Here is an 18229-nt window from a genome sequence, read left to right on the forward strand (position 1 = left end):
AAGAAGTTATTTATAAATACTACGGAATTCATTCAAATGTATTTGAAAAATAAAAACATTTTGAGGAAAAAAAGTTTATATTTGAAGCATAGCGGTAGGGTGGCAAGCAGTTTTACAAAACAATGTATATGGCTGAGAGTTGCTAGTAAAACTATTCAGGTATTGGTAAAGCATGGTTGTGGTGCATGATTCTGAGTGAAGAGAAATGGTTTGACAATATGGCAAGCTGAAGATTACAGTGGCATTTATCAAGCAGGTATACAAGAATAGATACATTGTTATGATAGGTGAAGTTTTAGAAAGCATTACTTCTAAATGGAGTTACTACCAAATTTAATTTATTTCATGGATTTTTTTTACTAAATGTGCAAGATTGTCAGATTAATTTTTGGTTACCTGTTTTGATCACCTGAGTTTACATATATACATTTATTAAAATGTTTACTAACTGTTTAGTCTTGATGAATTTGTGTTTTATAATTCAGAAAAAAACTGTAAACTAATAAAAAAGTAATGAACAAAGGTACAGCTGTTGAATGATACTAGATTTTTTACCTGAACACTTAACCCCCCCATGTTAACTAGTTCCTGTTCAAGAATAACATGGTTGAAGAAAGTGAACCATGAGCAAGTCAGTGCACAGTACAATCCAATCATTATGTTCAAATCCCATAGCGATAGTAAATATGACATGTCTGTCACTCCCAACCATATCATCTACTATACTTAATGGAGCCACTAGCATACATCAAACAAATATTTTTATATGATGTACATAAACCAGTAAGTAAACTATTGTCCAATAAAAATAATATACAGTTTGTGTTGACTCAGGATAGCAGATTATATATCAGATGCACATATATGCAACCTGTTCATCTCTGTAGGTCAGTTTCCCCTTGTACTGTGGAAAAAGGAACTCTGGAACACAATATTTATGGAAATGTTATCCACATATGGTTGTGAAGTCCCATCACTCCTCATGATATCTCAACTACTAGAAGAGAATACTCAGCACTTACGAGGCTTAGTAAAATGTACTAAATTCCTAACAGCAAGCAGAATTCCTTGTAAAAGTACTGACATTGCTTTCTGCTTACATACATATGTGACATACACCTTCATATGCAAAGGATAACTAACGTATTTTATCTTTATTTTTTAAATGACTTTGACAGAGTTAACTGCTAATCTCCAAATATTTCTGCTTATGAAGTATGTATTCCATTAAACTGGTTCAGTGAGTGCCTAAGCATTACATCTTTTGAAATAAGCACAGGATGGTCTCACAGCTGTCTTTAAAATTCTAACAGTTGTACAACAGAGTCCGGGTCAGCTACTGTTTTCAATTTTCTTTGATGCACTGGTCAAAATAGTGCCCAGTACAAACAGACTACATTATGATGATATGGAAATCTGCCAGCCTGGCACCAATCCAAATGTATGGCCTAAAAAAAGTCTTTGTTGCATTAGCTGCATGGATAGACTGTATGCACCTAGTCATGAAAACTTACAAAATGGTATATGATATTTGAACTTACTTACCAAAATATTAGTGAATACATTAAAAATATTCAAAGTACCAGTATATCTCCCTGAAAGAATGGCTGAAACATCAACCTTAACTAAAGAAATGCAGCTTGACTCTAGTCCAGCATTTAAACAACACATTAAGGAGCACAAGAGTATGCTTCTTTCATCGCTTCTTATATCTATGTTTTTATGCCTCTTGATAATGAAAACTATCAGTGCTCTTTCTAGAAACTACAACTCCATTAGTAAAGGATGTGACTGTGGTGCCAAACAAGAGCCATCCATGTAACTTGCTCAGAATTGCAAAACATTTACCACTTAAATGCCATGTTAATTAAATTTGGTGTAGATTGATGTGCAGATTGCAGAACTTGGATTTTGCTTTTCCCTTTGCTTTCAAGTAGCACATCTACAGAAGCAGTTTACCCAGTTTGTTCACCTCAGGAAACTATCACTACATGTGATGAAGCTGAAATACAGAGGAGATTTTGAATTTTCCTCACTCACTCCTCAAGACAATAGAATCCATATGAAATAAAGTTATTAAAATCAACAGATACCTTTACTTTCTTCCTTTACACTTTCTTTCTTCTTTTTGGTATTAAGAAATGCTGGCATTGCATTCCAAAAAGAGAACAAAAGCTAGACAAGAGTGTTTAATTTAATAGACTGTAATTTTGGGTTATTGAGGTGGGAGATAGGATGTAAGAGTGCACACATCATAATGTATGTACAGTTGATATAGTTTATTTTATTTTGGCATAGGTGAATGTCTGTATCATCACCCTTGGCTTAATCTATTAATTTTTTAGTATGAGCAAGAAACTATGAGAGCACTGAATATAATGAGACATATTCCTTTCCCAATAAATGTTTTAACTTGTCTTTTAGGCTGCAACAGAAAAATATCTTTTTTCTTTTTTCCATGGAGGCAAACTAAAAATAGAGCAATAATAGACAGAACACTGGTTTATTCAAGGCCAGAAATTAATTATTTCTAAAAGAATGCACTAGTTTTCACATATGAGGAGGGGGGAATAAAGATAAAAAAAGAACAAACACCGATTAGTGTAAGTAAAAACACAAGCAATAACATGTGTCTTAGTAAAATAACCCCAATATCAGGTTAACTAGGGCCTATGTTAGCAGTGTCTATTTGGCACATATATTCCTATTAGGAGGGTTAAACCTCATTATTTGAAGAAGAATATAGTTATGTGTGTTTGTGATAAGTTAATATGTTCTGTGTATGTTCTGGGGTGTGTTAGGGGGTTTATAAGTAAAGTCTTGTAAAATGTGACATAGGTTTCAGTGTAAGAGAACTATGTATATAAAGGATTAACCTGCCAAACATTAATGGGTGTATATGTCACAAAAGCTGGAATTAGACATTTAAAAATCTGCCATGTATAATAGTTGGGAATAATGACTTCTTACCATAATGGTGACACTTTCCATATTATCATGGAATGTAAATGATCTCACAGCTATAGGCAAACAGAAAAAAGAATACTTAATTATATTGAGAAATGCAGAGTGCAAGTAGCAGTGCTACAGGAGACACATTTGGAAAGAAACAAAGATGCAACTTTGATAAAGACTTTAAGGATTATATGCTGCAGAATACCAGGGACAAAGGAAAATGGAGTACTTATATTAATTGCTAGAGGAGCTTAATTAGAGATAGAAAAAAAAAGAAAATAGATCAATGGCAAATTAGCAGTAGTAAGGGGCTACTGGCAAGGGATGAGAATTACACTGGTAGGTATTGATATTCCACCTTAAACTGTTATTTTGGAGCTTTATCAATGGGAAAAATAATAAGTTTTCAAAAGGGAATATTACTTAAAAGTTGGAAATGGAATTTGATTTGCAGCAACGAGGATTTATCTGGGAGGCCTAGAAGGGAAGATATAACAAGAGGGAAGGTTTCTGAAGAAATGTATAAAAATATTTGGTATGAAAGATGTGAATTCAGTAGCAGGAACTCGGAAAGTATTTACATATTATTCCCCAATGTACAATAGCTGGGCTAGACTTAAGAAAATTATATTTCACAGGAACATGCCCAAATAATGATACACATAAAAAAGCTGTTTCAGATTATATACATCTTGGCCCAGTGGGATTTTCTGAGACAGTTCCAGGTTTTTTCGATATATAAAATTAATGAAGATAAAACAAAAGTTATAGCTATAAACTCAGTACCGACATATGAACTGGTCCAGCAATAACCATATTTATGGGGACACTATAAAATGAAGTATTTTGGAGACTGGATTAAAAAGGATTTGGTTATGACAGTTAAGGATATAGGGGAAGAGGCTAAAGAAAAGATAATAAAAAAACTGAGAAACTGGAAGCTTTTGCTAATAGATACTGGCATCTAAATACAAGCAGTAGAACTGTTTTTAGTACCTATAGTTTTATACATGGGCCAGGTATATTTGTATCCATTAAAGGAGAAGTTGTGGGCGGCAATTAATAGAGTTGATGGATTTTATTTGGGAGGGGAAGAGGGCAAGAGTCAAGTGGGATAAGCCAGTGCACCCAACAAAACAAGAAGGTTTAGGAATACCTGATTTGAAGGGATATTTTGAGCTACACAGTTAAGGCTCTTGCACAACACAAGCAGAAAGCTATAATTCAAAGATGAAAGGAATGGTGATGAAGTGGGGGGAATAATTCAAGAAATAAAGAAAACATGGAATTTTGGACACAGATCCTTAAGGAGAGAAACAACAGTCATACAGGTTATTATATTCATAAAGTACCAGAAAGTATACTAAGAGCTAAGCCAACACAGAAACAGAGAAAGGAGATTCTGATGACAGGGATGACTGCAATTAGAGGTGCATAGGGGGTTGGAATTTAGTGGAGAAAGCTGGGAAAGGAACCTAGGTAATTGGAGCAAATAATTAGAGATGGAAAAGTAACAGAATGGGAAGAGGCCAAGAAAGCATTTGGATTGCAGACTAGGGATTACCTTTCCTATCACTGACTGATATCAGAGTATACCTAGAGAGAAAGGGATGGGGAATCCTAAATGAAAGATGTGTATTAGTTGAGTTTCTAACTGAATGTAGAGCAAAAGCTGTTATTACAAAGAAGGATAATTAGGAGGACATATAAAATTTTGCATGATAACAATAGAAGTGAATCAGAAGATATGCAGTTCACAAAGATCAATGGAAGGACAAATGTATGGCTCCCAAATATACAGCGAAGTCTAGAAGATTTCGGATTTTTGCCTAAAAGTATTTGTAAAGATACTTTTATACCCCAAGCAGACTCTGAATATTTTTTTCCTGTGGTAGATGGCAAATATTGGAGATATGATGGTAAAGAAAAAGGTAACTGGAGAAATCTGTTCTGGAAGTTTAATGAGTTGACTTTAAAAATTCTCTACAGAGTTCTCTGTCTGGAAATGAATGTAACTAAGGAAATGATTTTTTGAACTGGGATATAGGATCTGAATTGCCTAGGCATAGTAAGGCCTTGTTAAGTTTAATTCTGGTGGCTGCCAAAAAACAGGTGTATATTACATTATCAAATTGTTAAACGTTTGTACGTCATATGGTTGAACCCATATGATCGAACTTTTAACAGTTGAAATATTTCAATGGAGAGCTCCATACAGTGTGGAATGGGAAGAATTCCCTTTTCTGCACTGTAGTGCGATCTTAGAGTTGGTATATTTTATGAGTGGGGGGTGGGGGTGCAGGGTGGCTTGCCCCCCCTGCTTAAAACAGTCAGGTAGATTTTTTCTGTTGTGGTTTTTTTTTTTGTTTAGCATTTCAAACTGTTAAAAGTTCGATCATATGGGTTCGACCATATGACATTCAAACTTTTAACAGTTCGATAACATAATATGAACCCCCAAAAAACAGTTACTGGAAAATGGGAATCAAATTCTAAACCAACTATAATTGAAGTAGTGAATATTTTAACTGAGATAAAAGAACAGGTGGGATCTTTAGAAGAGGGTAGCAGTAAATTGCAGAGAAAAATAAATAGAATGTTTGGGAACAATACATGCAGAAAAATGTTTTAGAGGATGAATGAGGTTTCACAGAAGGCAGAAATGTAATAATTTATGGAATGTTGCCATAATTATAGGATACATAACAATGTATGTGACACATGTTTGTAAATGTGAACCTGTTAATATGGTTTGATAGCTGTTATATAAATGTAAGTCTGCCTATGTCACAAGTGATGATTCAAGAAAAGAGTTAAAAAACAATTTAATTCATTCCCAGTTAATAGGCAGATACCCTGCATAAACTTTAAAATATATATTAAACAAAGTAGTAGTTTCACATATACATACAAACAGATCCCACTTCAGGTTAAGTGACTTGCTCAATGTCACACACTAGGCAAATGTGGGTGGAGGGATTTAAACACTGTACCACATGAGCTACAGTTCTCGCAGCCTTAATTCTCTGTAACAGCTGTCAGTCTATACACAACTCATCCAAGAAACACATACATGCACAGTGTAAGCAACAATCTCCAGCAATGTTTCACCTTTAGAAAAATAGTTTTCTTTGTGTAAAATGCTGCAGAATGACAGATAATGAAAACTAACAAGATTAAATAATTAACCCAGTCTAACCATTCTGTAACTATAATCATTAAAATGCATTGTTTGCCATTTTGCTACATCGCTATCAGTACCATACAGTTAAATGTGCTCAATGTTTTATGTACCAGACCTTAAAGAATTTGTTCAATTTCTACATTTGTAAATTAATTTTTAAATCTCACTAAATTAAGAATTTCTTTGACAGTACTTAATACTACAAATTAGTATATTTTCATTGAATGCTGTATTAAAACTACACACACAAAATATCTGTAACAATTATAAAATAAATATATCTTGCTGCATATCCTGTTTTTGTGGTTAGTGGTCTGCAGGGATAAAACCATGTACATTATCAGTTATAACACCCATTAGTAATTAAACAAGGTTTATCTCTTGCTGCAGCTGCATAGAAGTAATGAACTATGACAAGTAAAATACTGTATTTTTTATTATTTTTAAGTGAGTGTATATTTCACTCAAGCTTAAAGCACCATTTTTGTATACTTCCATTTTAAACCAGTAGTCCCTTATGGCATCCACATCTTTTTTAGAGGCCTAGTTTCTCTAACCAAGTGACTCATCTGCTATTAATAGGCAGTATTAAAAAGTAAAAAGATTTATTAACAAATTGACACTAAGATTGTTAATCTGGGATGTATTGCAGTTGAAAAATTAAACATTTAATTGGTCACATATTCATATTTTTCTGCTTATGATCATATTTTCATACCTGATAGCCCTACATGTTATTCAGGGGTATGATGTGAAATGCCTTGGAGACAGACAGGGAAGAGGTTGGCATAATGGTTAAACCTTACAAACATAAGGTGCAGGGTTTGATTCTCACACGGGGTAATTGGCTAGGCTGAAAATGGCCCACAAAGACAGTTAGCCTAGTACTAATTAATGAACCTATCAATGTCTGTTTTATACCAAAGATATTGCAAGCTATTTGTTAGTAAAATAAGAAAATAAACAAGATATCCCTATGTACTTAATATTTCAAAAAACAAGTGACTTACAAACTGATGCAAGACATCAGGTGAAACTTCAGAAGTTCTTGAAGAAAACTGCCTTTGATATTTGTGCAATTAAGTTGCACATCTTTAAAATATTCAGTGTTATGTATATTGCTAATTATACAATCAAACACATGTTTTCATATTTCTGTAAATATCTCAATAAACATGCACTCACAGAGGAATTTCTTGTAGTCATGTGAAACCCTATGTCTATTTAACAAAAATGTTCTAACAAGATATTTCTAAAGTAGTACAATTTCCAAGATATGACAAATTGTGAAAGTTTAACAAAAATACAATTTTGGGTTTATGTGCATTATAATATGCATGAGTGCACTATTATCACTGTAAAGAATGCATCCTACTGACAGCATTGCAGTTTGTACAACTTTAATAGTTAATTGGTCAAAAAATATTTACATTTGTTTATATTATGCTTTAAATTTTATTTTTAAAAAATGCTCTGCGATGCAAGACATTTGTAGGCTGCTGGTGGGGTGATATTCCACACCACATAGGTGTTAATGATATATAAACTTATAATAAAGAACGACAAAAAGAACACCATTGATGTAATTTGTTCTAAGATAAGATCACTTGAAGTAAAAAAATGTGTAAAGGACATTGTATTTTACAGGAGCACCTGCAGATGTTTATGCAATAGTCAATAAAGAAAAAGTCTCACCCAAAGGTAAATATGGAGTATATTTTCACAGTGTTTTCATTGTAAGTACTGTATATGAGATGCACCAGTACAAATATTTAAGTTGCAACAGAAATGATGTATCACAAGAAAGTGAGTATAGGAAAAACTAAGCAACACTGCACTCATTCTGAACAACATAACTAGAATCAATGCATCATTCATCAGTGCGTTGCAGGAACAAATGATAGGCAAGAAGTTGTGGAGCTAAGGAAAACAATGTTTGAAATGCTGTGACTTTGACTCTTGTAGACATTTCCAATTCCGATGTAACAAACTGCTGAAATATTTAACAAAATAGGTTAAATCTCTATCACTTGCCTTAAAACTTTAGAAATATTTCCATAATATTCATGATAGCTGGTTGAATAAAATTATTATTATTATACTTTATTAGCCAGATGTCAAGCATGTAAAATTCTGTTGCAGCTAAGCAGTAATTTCCTAGCAAATGGTAAAAGTAAACAATAATAATAACATGGTCCTTTACATTGTATCAACATATCAGGCCCGATTCCAAAACACTTGCTCTCAGTATAATTGACCACCTGCATTAAGAGCAGGTCTTTTAGAATCTGGCCCCTGATGTATGCTGCTTGTAGACAAGCCTTATACTGAAGTCAGTCACTTACACTGAGAGCACCTCTTTCAAAATCAGGGCAGACATCTCTTAGAGCAACTCTCTTGGAATCTGGCCCACTGTCTGTCAAACTCATTTGTTATATTTGCTGCTTGGGGGAATCCTGAATATATTCATTAGTATGGATTTTGTAACTGTGCATTAAATCAGACAGAGAATCATAGGTTAGTGATACATATAGCATTAACTAAAGCATTTCTTCTACCTCTTTCTTTACTATCATCACCCTTTTGCTTACTAGTAGAATATTAAAATGTAGTATATGAAGCTAGACATTTTTCCAAATTCAAAAAACCTGACAATCTAGTGCATGAGATTTATATGTCTGATTAAACATAATTTATGGTCTCCCCTACACATTCTCAAGGTGAAATTGTTTGAGCATCAGTAGAACACAGAGAGACAAATGGCTTAAAGCCAAATGCTGTTTTCCATAATAAATCACTGCCAGCACACACTTAGAAACTGCACCAGCAGTGATTTAATTGTTTTGGTTGATTTCTTCCTTGTTTGAGTTAGTTGGTATATACAAGTTTGGGATCTGGAGGGAGAGTGAGAGTAAGCTCCCCACATCAGGGGGTGTAAGGGAGGCTTGAGTTCAGGCAAGCCATTGCCGCACCTTAACCAAACACATTATTCAATTTTGTGAGAAAAGTGCAGTAGCCTCTTATCTGACCAAGCCTTATAGAGGCACAAGACTGTATTCAGACCAGTGATAATGAAGATTCTGTTTTCAGACTGGTGACAAGGTAATCTGAGGAGCCGATGCTCATACATCTGAATATGTACCCCTTATGCCTGCAGACTGAGGACGTATACAAGACATAAGGAACATTAATAAGATGATTTGGCTTCAGTACCATGGCCTGATAACAGATTACTCTCGGAAGAATAACCTTCTAGTATCAGAACACTGCAGCAGTGATCTGTAGGATATCTACTGTTGTGGTACATTCTGACACAACTGTATTTTCTTGACATTTTGCCCCAGGTACATAATACTGGGTTACTATTGTGTTTTCTTAAATCCATGCCATATCCACAAATTCTCATATCAAACCTAAGAAACATATCAGGCATCTCACAGAATGTGTTATCTTAGTTAATATAGACTGCTCACTGTTCATTCATATCTGTGATATTATTTTACAGAAAAAGACAAAGCAATCCCCTTAGAAGACACATCAACACAGAAGGTAATAATCATTATTGTATTAAATACATTTTCCTTGCTACGTAGTGTATATTCTGTAAATAGTAAAAAAAAAAAAAAAAAAAAAGCTGTAATAAATGAAATGTTTAACTCCGTTTTTATTCACTAATATACCCACATTTGTAAAAATGAGATTGCTAAAGCAAGGACTAACAACATTCATCATTTAATTGTTTGGACAACACTGTCTAATCTGTTAGAGAAATATTAAGTGTTCTCCTTTGTATATTGCTTTTTTAGTTGTTATGGACATTGTATATAGTTTACTTCTTTTTTCTTGTTACTATACTGTTAAGTTATTGCGTTATAAAATGAATAAAAATATTCTGGAAAAAAAGCTGCTGTATTTGTAAGTAAGATAAACAGAAAAGTATAGATATGAAAGTAAGTCTTTATTATTGAGTGAAACAAATGCCTCGGTGTATGTAAAAATGATCGCACTTTTTTTTTAATTATGCTCTGAATTTTCTTAATTTAGCATAATTTCAACTGATGTTTCTCATACCTACATGGTTTGCTTTCCCATCTCCAGTTCACATGTTCATAGGTTCATAGGTAAGTACTACACTAGCTGCTCTTGTGGGCCATTTTAAGGATAGACAATTTCCTTTTCAAAGGTGAAAATCAAACATTGTATCTTGTGTCTGTGAGGTAAACACCTTAATCATCATGGTAACCCCCAAACTGCCAAAAAAGAGTGCTTAGTTTCCAGAACCTAGGCCACCTGGTTAAAAACCAGGATTCTTAACCACTTGCCTATATGGGACACCCCAAAAGAGTTGAAATAATCACTTGACCAAACTACCTACCCTACCATTAAGATATTAAATTGAAAATAATTAGGGAAAAAATGTATAATAAATTTGAGGATTATGACTGGGTCACAGATCATAACCAAGACATCAAACATTCAAAAATGGATGTCAGGAAATTCATCTCACGATAGAAACAAAAAGCCTGAAGTGAAGCTTAATATGTATTTTGAAAACACATAATTAATTGCTTATATTCAGTGACACCTAATAAGAATTCTTTTCATATGCTCCATGTACTAACAGTTACTGAGAACTAGGAAAAAAATAAGTATAAGACTGTTAAGTGTTTTACAGCTTTAAAATCTGTAATACGCTTAGCGATAAATTCAGAGAGGGCCACTACCAGAGGTAGGCTATAACATGGGTTACTGTGGCCATTTCCGATTCAAAGACAGGCCCACCACAGTTATCTTAGTCGGTTAGTAGAATCACCTCATTGGGCTGTTTCCTTGGCAGAACTATATGCTAATGAGTCATTCTGGGGGAGTGGCCTATGCTGATTTGCTGTGTTCTGTCCCCTGAAAATGCCTGCAATAAGACATTTATGCAGACAAGCAATTCTGTGCAAGTTAGCTTGCTCTGCCATATTAATAACTTCGGCCAAATGTTTGCCTTCACCCATTACTTCTAATGGTTGAGAACATGTTAGCAGTAAGTGCAAGGGAGTTTAGCAGACAGGTAATGGTGTTATGTGTGAGGCTGCATGTAAAAGTGATACAGAGGGATGAGTGAATAAGAGAGAGAGAGAGAGAAAGAGTCAGTGTGTTTGTGTGTGTGTGTGTGTGTGTGTGTGTGTGTGTGTGTGTGTGTGTGTGTGTGTGTGGACCTAGGTACTCACATCAGGGGGTTAGTTAGAGTAGGGTGTGTGAGTGTGCCAGTGACTGCAGGGAGCTGTGTATGTGTGGGGCTGGCAAACCTCTAAATTCCCCTAGACTAATGAGCAAATCTTGCAATACTGGTGTGAGGAGACACTATCTTTAATTATTAGCCTAAGCACACTTAAAAGGTTAACAGAACATTCATTCACAGCAATAAAGATGTATGGGGCTGACTGTAGTCAGTAAAAACCATCTTTAATTATTAGTTTAAACTTACTTAAAAAGTTAATAGACCAATAATTTTGCAACATAGTAGATGTATGTGCTAGGAAACACTAGACACTGGAGATTTGAAATATTATGCTAGGTCAGTTAAGAAAAAGAAAAAAATGAAGACTTAGCTTTCAGTGCTGCCATGAGACATCTGAATTTCTCTCTAAATATTACTTTAATTCACTTATAATGTTAAAGGAAGAAATGCAAAAATGTTTTAAATCCTGTATTCTCAGCCAAAAACAGGTCATTAGCAGTGTTTTGGTCCTCTGTGGTACAACTGAACACCAGGGGTATACTCTAAATATTACCTTAAGTTACTTAAAAATGTTAAAAAATTAAAACAGAAAAAAGCTTGAAAGCCTGAACCATTGGCAGAGAAAACTGCTCATTAATACATCAGTTTTAATCATCTACAATACATGAGGACTTATATTGTGATATATAATCTGAACTGTAAGTATGAAACTCCTAATGTCTGATATTAGTAACTAATTGTAATAGTCTGAGTTACTGGGAGTAGATCATGTGCAAAATCTGAGGCACTTGTAAGGGATGGGAGTGTGTTAATTTCGAGATGGTATATGTCTAAATGGCAATGTTGACGACCAGACAAGACCAGGAGGAACACTAGTCACCAGGTATAATTTTTAAATGTTACTCTAAGGCACTTAAAATTTAATAGAGCAACGGGTTAGGAAGAAGAAGGACACTCCAGTGCCTGGCATTATTGCATGTTTACAAGAGTCAGGGAAAAAATTAAGAGGCTACAGCAGGGATGCTTTGTAAAGTAAGGAACAGGTAGAAGAGGTATGGCGCGTGTGATGTATATGTGTGTGTGAGAGAATGGCTAAGGGGGGAATGATAATGCGAACATAAGGCAATGGCTGCTGAAGGCTAGTACCACAAGAAAGTGCTGATTAGCGCTAGAGTTAACACCACATGATTCAGAGACATACTAATTAGCCAATAATAACGTGTTTCCTCATTGTGGCTAATGTGTCTTGGAATTGCATTTCCCACAATAATGGAAACGACCCCATTTGGCCACAGCCCCATGGTTAGTATTATGCAATTCTTTGGGGTAAATGAAGTTTATGGGACTCCAATATACTATGAGAAAGGGAGAAAGGTGGAGGTGGGTAAAGCAAATTACAGATTTGGTAGAGCCATGACACACTGTGCTGCCTCCCATAAGACAGCCAGAAAAGGGTATCTGTGGTCTTCTAGGAGCTTTAACACCTACAATACACATAGGTTCATAGATTCATAGGTTCATACTAGGCTATCTGCCCTAGGGCATTTATAAGCCTAGCCAGAATGTGTTTGGCTTTCGCCACCCATTTTAAATTAATTTTGCTATGCCCTTTTTTTGAGGTTAGTATACTGTGCCTCTGTCTAACAGTGACACAGAAGTCATACCCGGGGTAAACCTACGATCTCCCATCCACTCATCAGGATTCCTCTTGAAGAGAGTCAATGAGGGACTCTGCCTAACCTGGACTGGGACTTTATTCCAGAGTGAAGGGAGCCTCTGGGTTATAAATCTGTCCCTCCAGCATGTCCTATTTATTTCAGTGCTGAGGTTCAAGTCTCTCGACCGTGTAGCTCGATAGGATTTGGATTTTCTGAGGTGCAGCATGTTCATTAATTCCAGGTTGGACATGGCTTTATATGTCAGGCACAGATCGCCTCTGAACAGGCGGTATGCCACTGAGTAGAGCTGGAGTTTCTTTAACCGGGCAGCATATGGCATCTGTTTGAGCCCTTTGATCCTCTTGGTGAGGTATTTTTGGGGTCTTTCCAGTTGCTGCAGGTGTCTGGTATGGTACATCCCAAAAGGGGCATTGTACTTAATTATGAGCCTGATGAGGGATGAGTAAAGAGGCATGATGACCTCCCCTGATCCAGATGTGAATCCCTTCATGATTAGGTGGGCTATATAAAATGTTTTTCTAACCACTTTGGCCACGTGGTTGTCCAATGAGAGATTGCTATCAACTTGGGTCCCCAGGTCCCTAATTACTTCTGCTGTACTTAATGGATTACCACCTATGTGGTAATTTGTGGGCACTTTGTTTTTGCTAAAGGGGATGACTATACACTTTTTGGCGTTTAGCTTGAGGCCATGGCTCTGGCACCAGTTGTCTCTTTATATGAGGCCCTTTTGGAGGATGCTTGTGTCGGCTGGAGAGTCGATTATGGTGCCCAGTTTGCAGTCATCTGTGAACTTGGTCAGCCACAGTCCTTCCGTGTTGGCCTGTACCTCCAAAAAATATATACTGAACAAGAGAGGTCCCAGGACTGAGCCTTGTGGGATGCCACTTGTAACTGGTTTGGAGTATGACATGGCTCCAGCAATTCTAACAATGTGGGTTCTGTCCTTGAGCCAGTTTGCAACCCATCTAGTGACATAGGGGTTTATATTTAAGCTGGTGAGCTTATCTATAATGCCCGAGTGGGGTATTGTATCGAAGGCTTTTGCAGGGTCCAGGTAGGCTGCGTGGATCACCTTCCCCTTGTCAATGGCCTTGGTGTCTGTTTCAAAGAAATCAAGAGGCAGGATCTGCCCTTAACAAAGCCGAACTGGGTAGGATCCATTGTCTGTAGGTCCCCAATATCTTTATTTATGAGGTCCATGATTATCCTTTCCATAGCTTTGCAGACCAAGCTAGTTAGGCTTATGGGGTGATAGTTTCCAGGATCCGTTGAGGCACCACCTTTGTGGAGAGGGACCACAGTTGCTGTACGCCACTCTTTGGGTACATATCCTGTAGTAAGGCTGAGATTGAACAGTAATTTTATGTTTGGGTTTAGCTCTTCTTGGAGTTCATGTAGGATGCAGCCCGGGACACCATCTGGTCCCATTAATGTGGTGTTTTTTGTTTTGGAGAGGGCGGCTCTTACCTGAGCATCTGAGATGTCAGGGGGGGCAGCACTCTGCTGGAATAGATATTTGCCCTTTTGGTGGGGAGGGGAGGAGAAGTTTGCGCTGAACCTGTCAGCTAGGATGTTGGCAATGTCTGTGGGTTCGGTGTATTTTTTGTCATTTTGGACTAATTCTGAGCATATCTGGGAATTACCACCCAGGTTCCTAACATAACTAAAGAAAGCCTTGTGATTATCCTTAGTGTCCTGTGCAATTTTTCTCTCGAAGCTGGCCTTAGATGATTTTATGAGTGCCGGTAGTATTATGCTAATACAGATCAGAGATGCGTTCCCTATCTGGAATTTTGCTCTATCATTTAGTAGCTTCCTCCTTCTATTGTATAGCTTGTTTATGGCTGGGGTCCACCAGACAGGACGTCTGCCTTTGGAGGATTGGGTCTTGGTTTTATTTGGGATCGCATGATCCATGCATTCCTGAAGGTGTTCATAGAATGCGTTTATAAAGGATTCTGCGGTCTGGGCTGTATTTTCCACAGGCCCGGGGGCTTTGAAGGATTCCACCTCAGTTTTGAGGAGTGTGAAATTTGCTTTAGAGAAGTTTTTCACTGTGGTTTTCTGGGCAGGGGGTGGTGTCGGGATGTGAACATCCATCAAAATTAGTTTATGGACTGATCTTACCAGTGAGGGATACACTTCTGGTCTGGAGCATAGAGTCCCTATGTTGGTGATGACCAGGTCCAGTATGTTTTCCCCTCTTGTGGGAGTGGTAACAAGTTGTTCCATAGCATTTGAGTTTATAAATTCTAGGAACTTTTGGGCTAGGGTGTTGGAGCTAGAGTAATGCTCCCAGTCTATGTTTGGGTAGTTGAAGTCACCCAATATAATGTTGTTCGAAGAGACCTTCATATTTTCCAGTGTTCTCATGAAGGCCGAGTGGGGTTCCTGGGTTAGGGAGGGTGGTCTGTAGCAGGCTATAAACTGGAAGGCAGTTTTACCCACTGTTAGTTGCACATGGATAGTCTTTGAGGCTTCGTGCTGTGCCACCAACTTGGAGGTGTGGGTATCTTTGACGAATATTGATACTCCCCCCTCCTTTTGTGGGTCGGTCCAAGTTTTGGGGCCGAAAAGCATGGTATGAGATATAACCTGGTAGTGCTGGGGTGCTCTTGGGAGCCTTGAACCAGGTTTCTGTTACTGCACAGATGTCGATTTTCTCCATGCTAAGGAGAGTTTCGAGTGCGTGCATCTTGAGGTTTAGACTTCTGGCGTTGAGTAGCATTACTCTTAGTTTCTTATCCCTTGTGATACCTATGGAGGTGGGTTTGTCTTTTGAGCCTTGCCTAAAAAGGCACTATGGGGTAGCAAGAGCCTTTGCCAATATCCGAAGCCCAGGGGTGACAGGTGCAGGCCGTCCCTAGCGAAGCATTGTGGCTTGTCGAGCATGTCATCCCAGGCTGACAGGCATTGATCCCCTTTGAATGACACCAATAATTAAGCCAATTGTTGAAATTGATCATCTTGTCTTCATATTGTGGCATCATTCTTGGTGAGGGTAAGATGCTACTCAAGGTCAGGGTCATACCGGCCTGGGCCACATGCTCAGAGAGCTCGTCTATGTCTCTTTTCATGTAGTCCAGGGAGGTACATCTCAGGTCATTCACACCAGCATGGACAATGACTGAGTCATATTTGTACTTGCCTTGGAGTGACCTGAGTGCTTGTGTTATGTGGTGGATCCTAGTGCCCGACAGGCAGCTCACCGTGACCTTCTCCTTGTTCAGCCTATTGAGCGGGACGTCAGTGTGCCTGATGATAGAGTCACCTATTACAAGTGCATCAGGTGTGTTGTTTAGCCTTAAGGGCTGTGACTGTTCGGCACACTGGCTTTGTGAGCTATGTGTTGCACGTGTTTTGTTTTGGGGTAGCGGTTGCTTGGGTGTCTGCTTTGGAGGTCTCTGCTGCTTAGGCAGATATTTATTTAGAGCCTCCGAGTATGTTTTTGTGTCTTTATGTGTTTGGTCTGCTGTCGTGGTAGGTCTATGTGAGACTGGAATTGCACTGAGTGTGGTTTCCTTCTCCTCCTGACTGGTTTCGCCAGTACTGAGTTGAGAGAGCTTAGCCTCCAGTTTGGCTATATGGATGCATCTCTCACATGTGTTGGAATTTATTGGGAGGAGGAGAGGGTTGTCTGTGTACATGAGGCAGTTGTAACATTGCCTCAAGATTCCCAGATTCACCAGCTGGACCAGAGAGAAGATTGACAACTGACCTTTGGACATGCTAGAATAGTATTGGGAATTCCTTTTAAAACTGAAAAAAAAAAGGGCCAATGGGGAACAAGGTACTCGAGAGGACTTTGTGAGAGTGTAGTGCTTTTAATTTTTTAGTGCTGACTTATATAATTGCTTTAGTGAGCAAGTGCCTTTAGTGAACAAGTGCCAGGTAACTTAAATGCAATGTGTTACAGGTAACTTAAATGCAAAAACGACAAACAGTAACTTTCTTTTAAGTGAAACAAGGAAATGAGTACAGTAAGCAATGCAGATATCACTAGGGATCCACAGAAGCACTGAAAAGCCGCGTTTTAGGTGGTATTAGCGTTTCAGGGAAATAACAAGCAAACAAACAACACGCATACAAACAGAGCTAGATTCAGCAGGCCTGCATCTAGTCTATGCTACAGCAAACAAGGTGTACCAATTCCAGTAAGAAACAGTTGAAATATGCAGGCATTGTAAGCCTTTAACCAGAAATTCCCAGCTCAGAAGGGCAGAGTCCAGCCTCTCCTCCCACAAGAGTGCAGACCACGAACCTTCTTAATGTAAAATAACTGGCCTGAAGCCCAAGTGCTTAAACCAGAACTAATACACTTTTAGAATAACAGACACTGAGCCCTCAATCAGCAGTTCCCAACTTAGAAGGATGTAAGCCACCTGTATTGCCACCACAGTGCAGGCCACAAACCTTCCTAATGTAAAACAACTGGTCTGAAGCCCAAGTGCTTAATCCAAAAGACTTAGAATGATAGCTACACTTTAATCAAGTTACTACCAAGCAGTAATAAATACAATTGAATACTTTGAAGAATGCCTGAATTAGTGCTCAAGTTACACAAAGCTAGATTCAGCAGGCCTGGATCTAGTCTACGCTACAGCAAACAAGGTGTACCAATTTCAGTAAGAAGCATTTCAAATATGCAGGCACTATAAGCCTTTAACCAGAAATTCCCAGCTCAGAAGGGCAGAGTCCAGCCTCTCCTCCCACAAGAGTGCAGACCACGAACCCTTTTAATGTAAAATAACTGGCCTGAAGCCCAAGTGCTTAAACCAGAATTAATACACTTTTAGAATAACTGACACTGAGCCCTCAATCAGCAGTTCCCAACTTAGAAGGATGTAAGCTACCTGTCCTGCCACTAGAGTGCAAACCACAAACCTTCTTAATGTAAAACAACTGGTCTGAAGCCCAAGTGCTTAAACTAAAAGCCTTAGAATGAGTTGCACCAAGAAGTAATAAATACAACTGAGTACTTTTAAGATGATGCAAAAGCAAAATAAATTAGGAAGAAACACAAATACAGTAAAAGCAGATAATTTTTTTTTCAGAAAAGTAGCAAAAACAGTAGTAAAAACAATTCACATGCAGTGCAAGCTGGCACACTTGAGTATGTAGCAATATTAGTCCACACACAGTTTGAAAAAATGTAATTAAATTAAAAAGGACTAAAAG

General features: G+C 37.5%; 1 protein-coding gene across 1 annotated transcript in view; it reads left to right on the forward strand.

Annotated features, from left to right (window-relative positions):
• LOC122808425 (V-set and immunoglobulin domain-containing protein 1-like) overlaps window positions 1–18229 on the forward strand; it is a 538071-nt gene that overhangs the window by 501845 nt on the left and 17997 nt on the right. The window contains exons 6-7 of the mRNA XM_044079387.1: window positions 7787–7840; window positions 9645–9688. Coding sequence (XP_043935322.1) covers window positions 7787–7840; window positions 9645–9688 — 98 coding nt within the window. The remainder of the gene's footprint in view (window positions 1–7786; window positions 7841–9644; window positions 9689–18229) is intronic.

Source organism: Protopterus annectens, chromosome 8.part0 (genome assembly GCF_019279795.1).
Source record: "Protopterus annectens isolate FY-2018-M chromosome 8.part0, PAN1.0, whole genome shotgun sequence".
Classification (NCBI taxonomy): Eukaryota; Metazoa; Chordata; order Ceratodontiformes; family Protopteridae; genus Protopterus; species Protopterus annectens.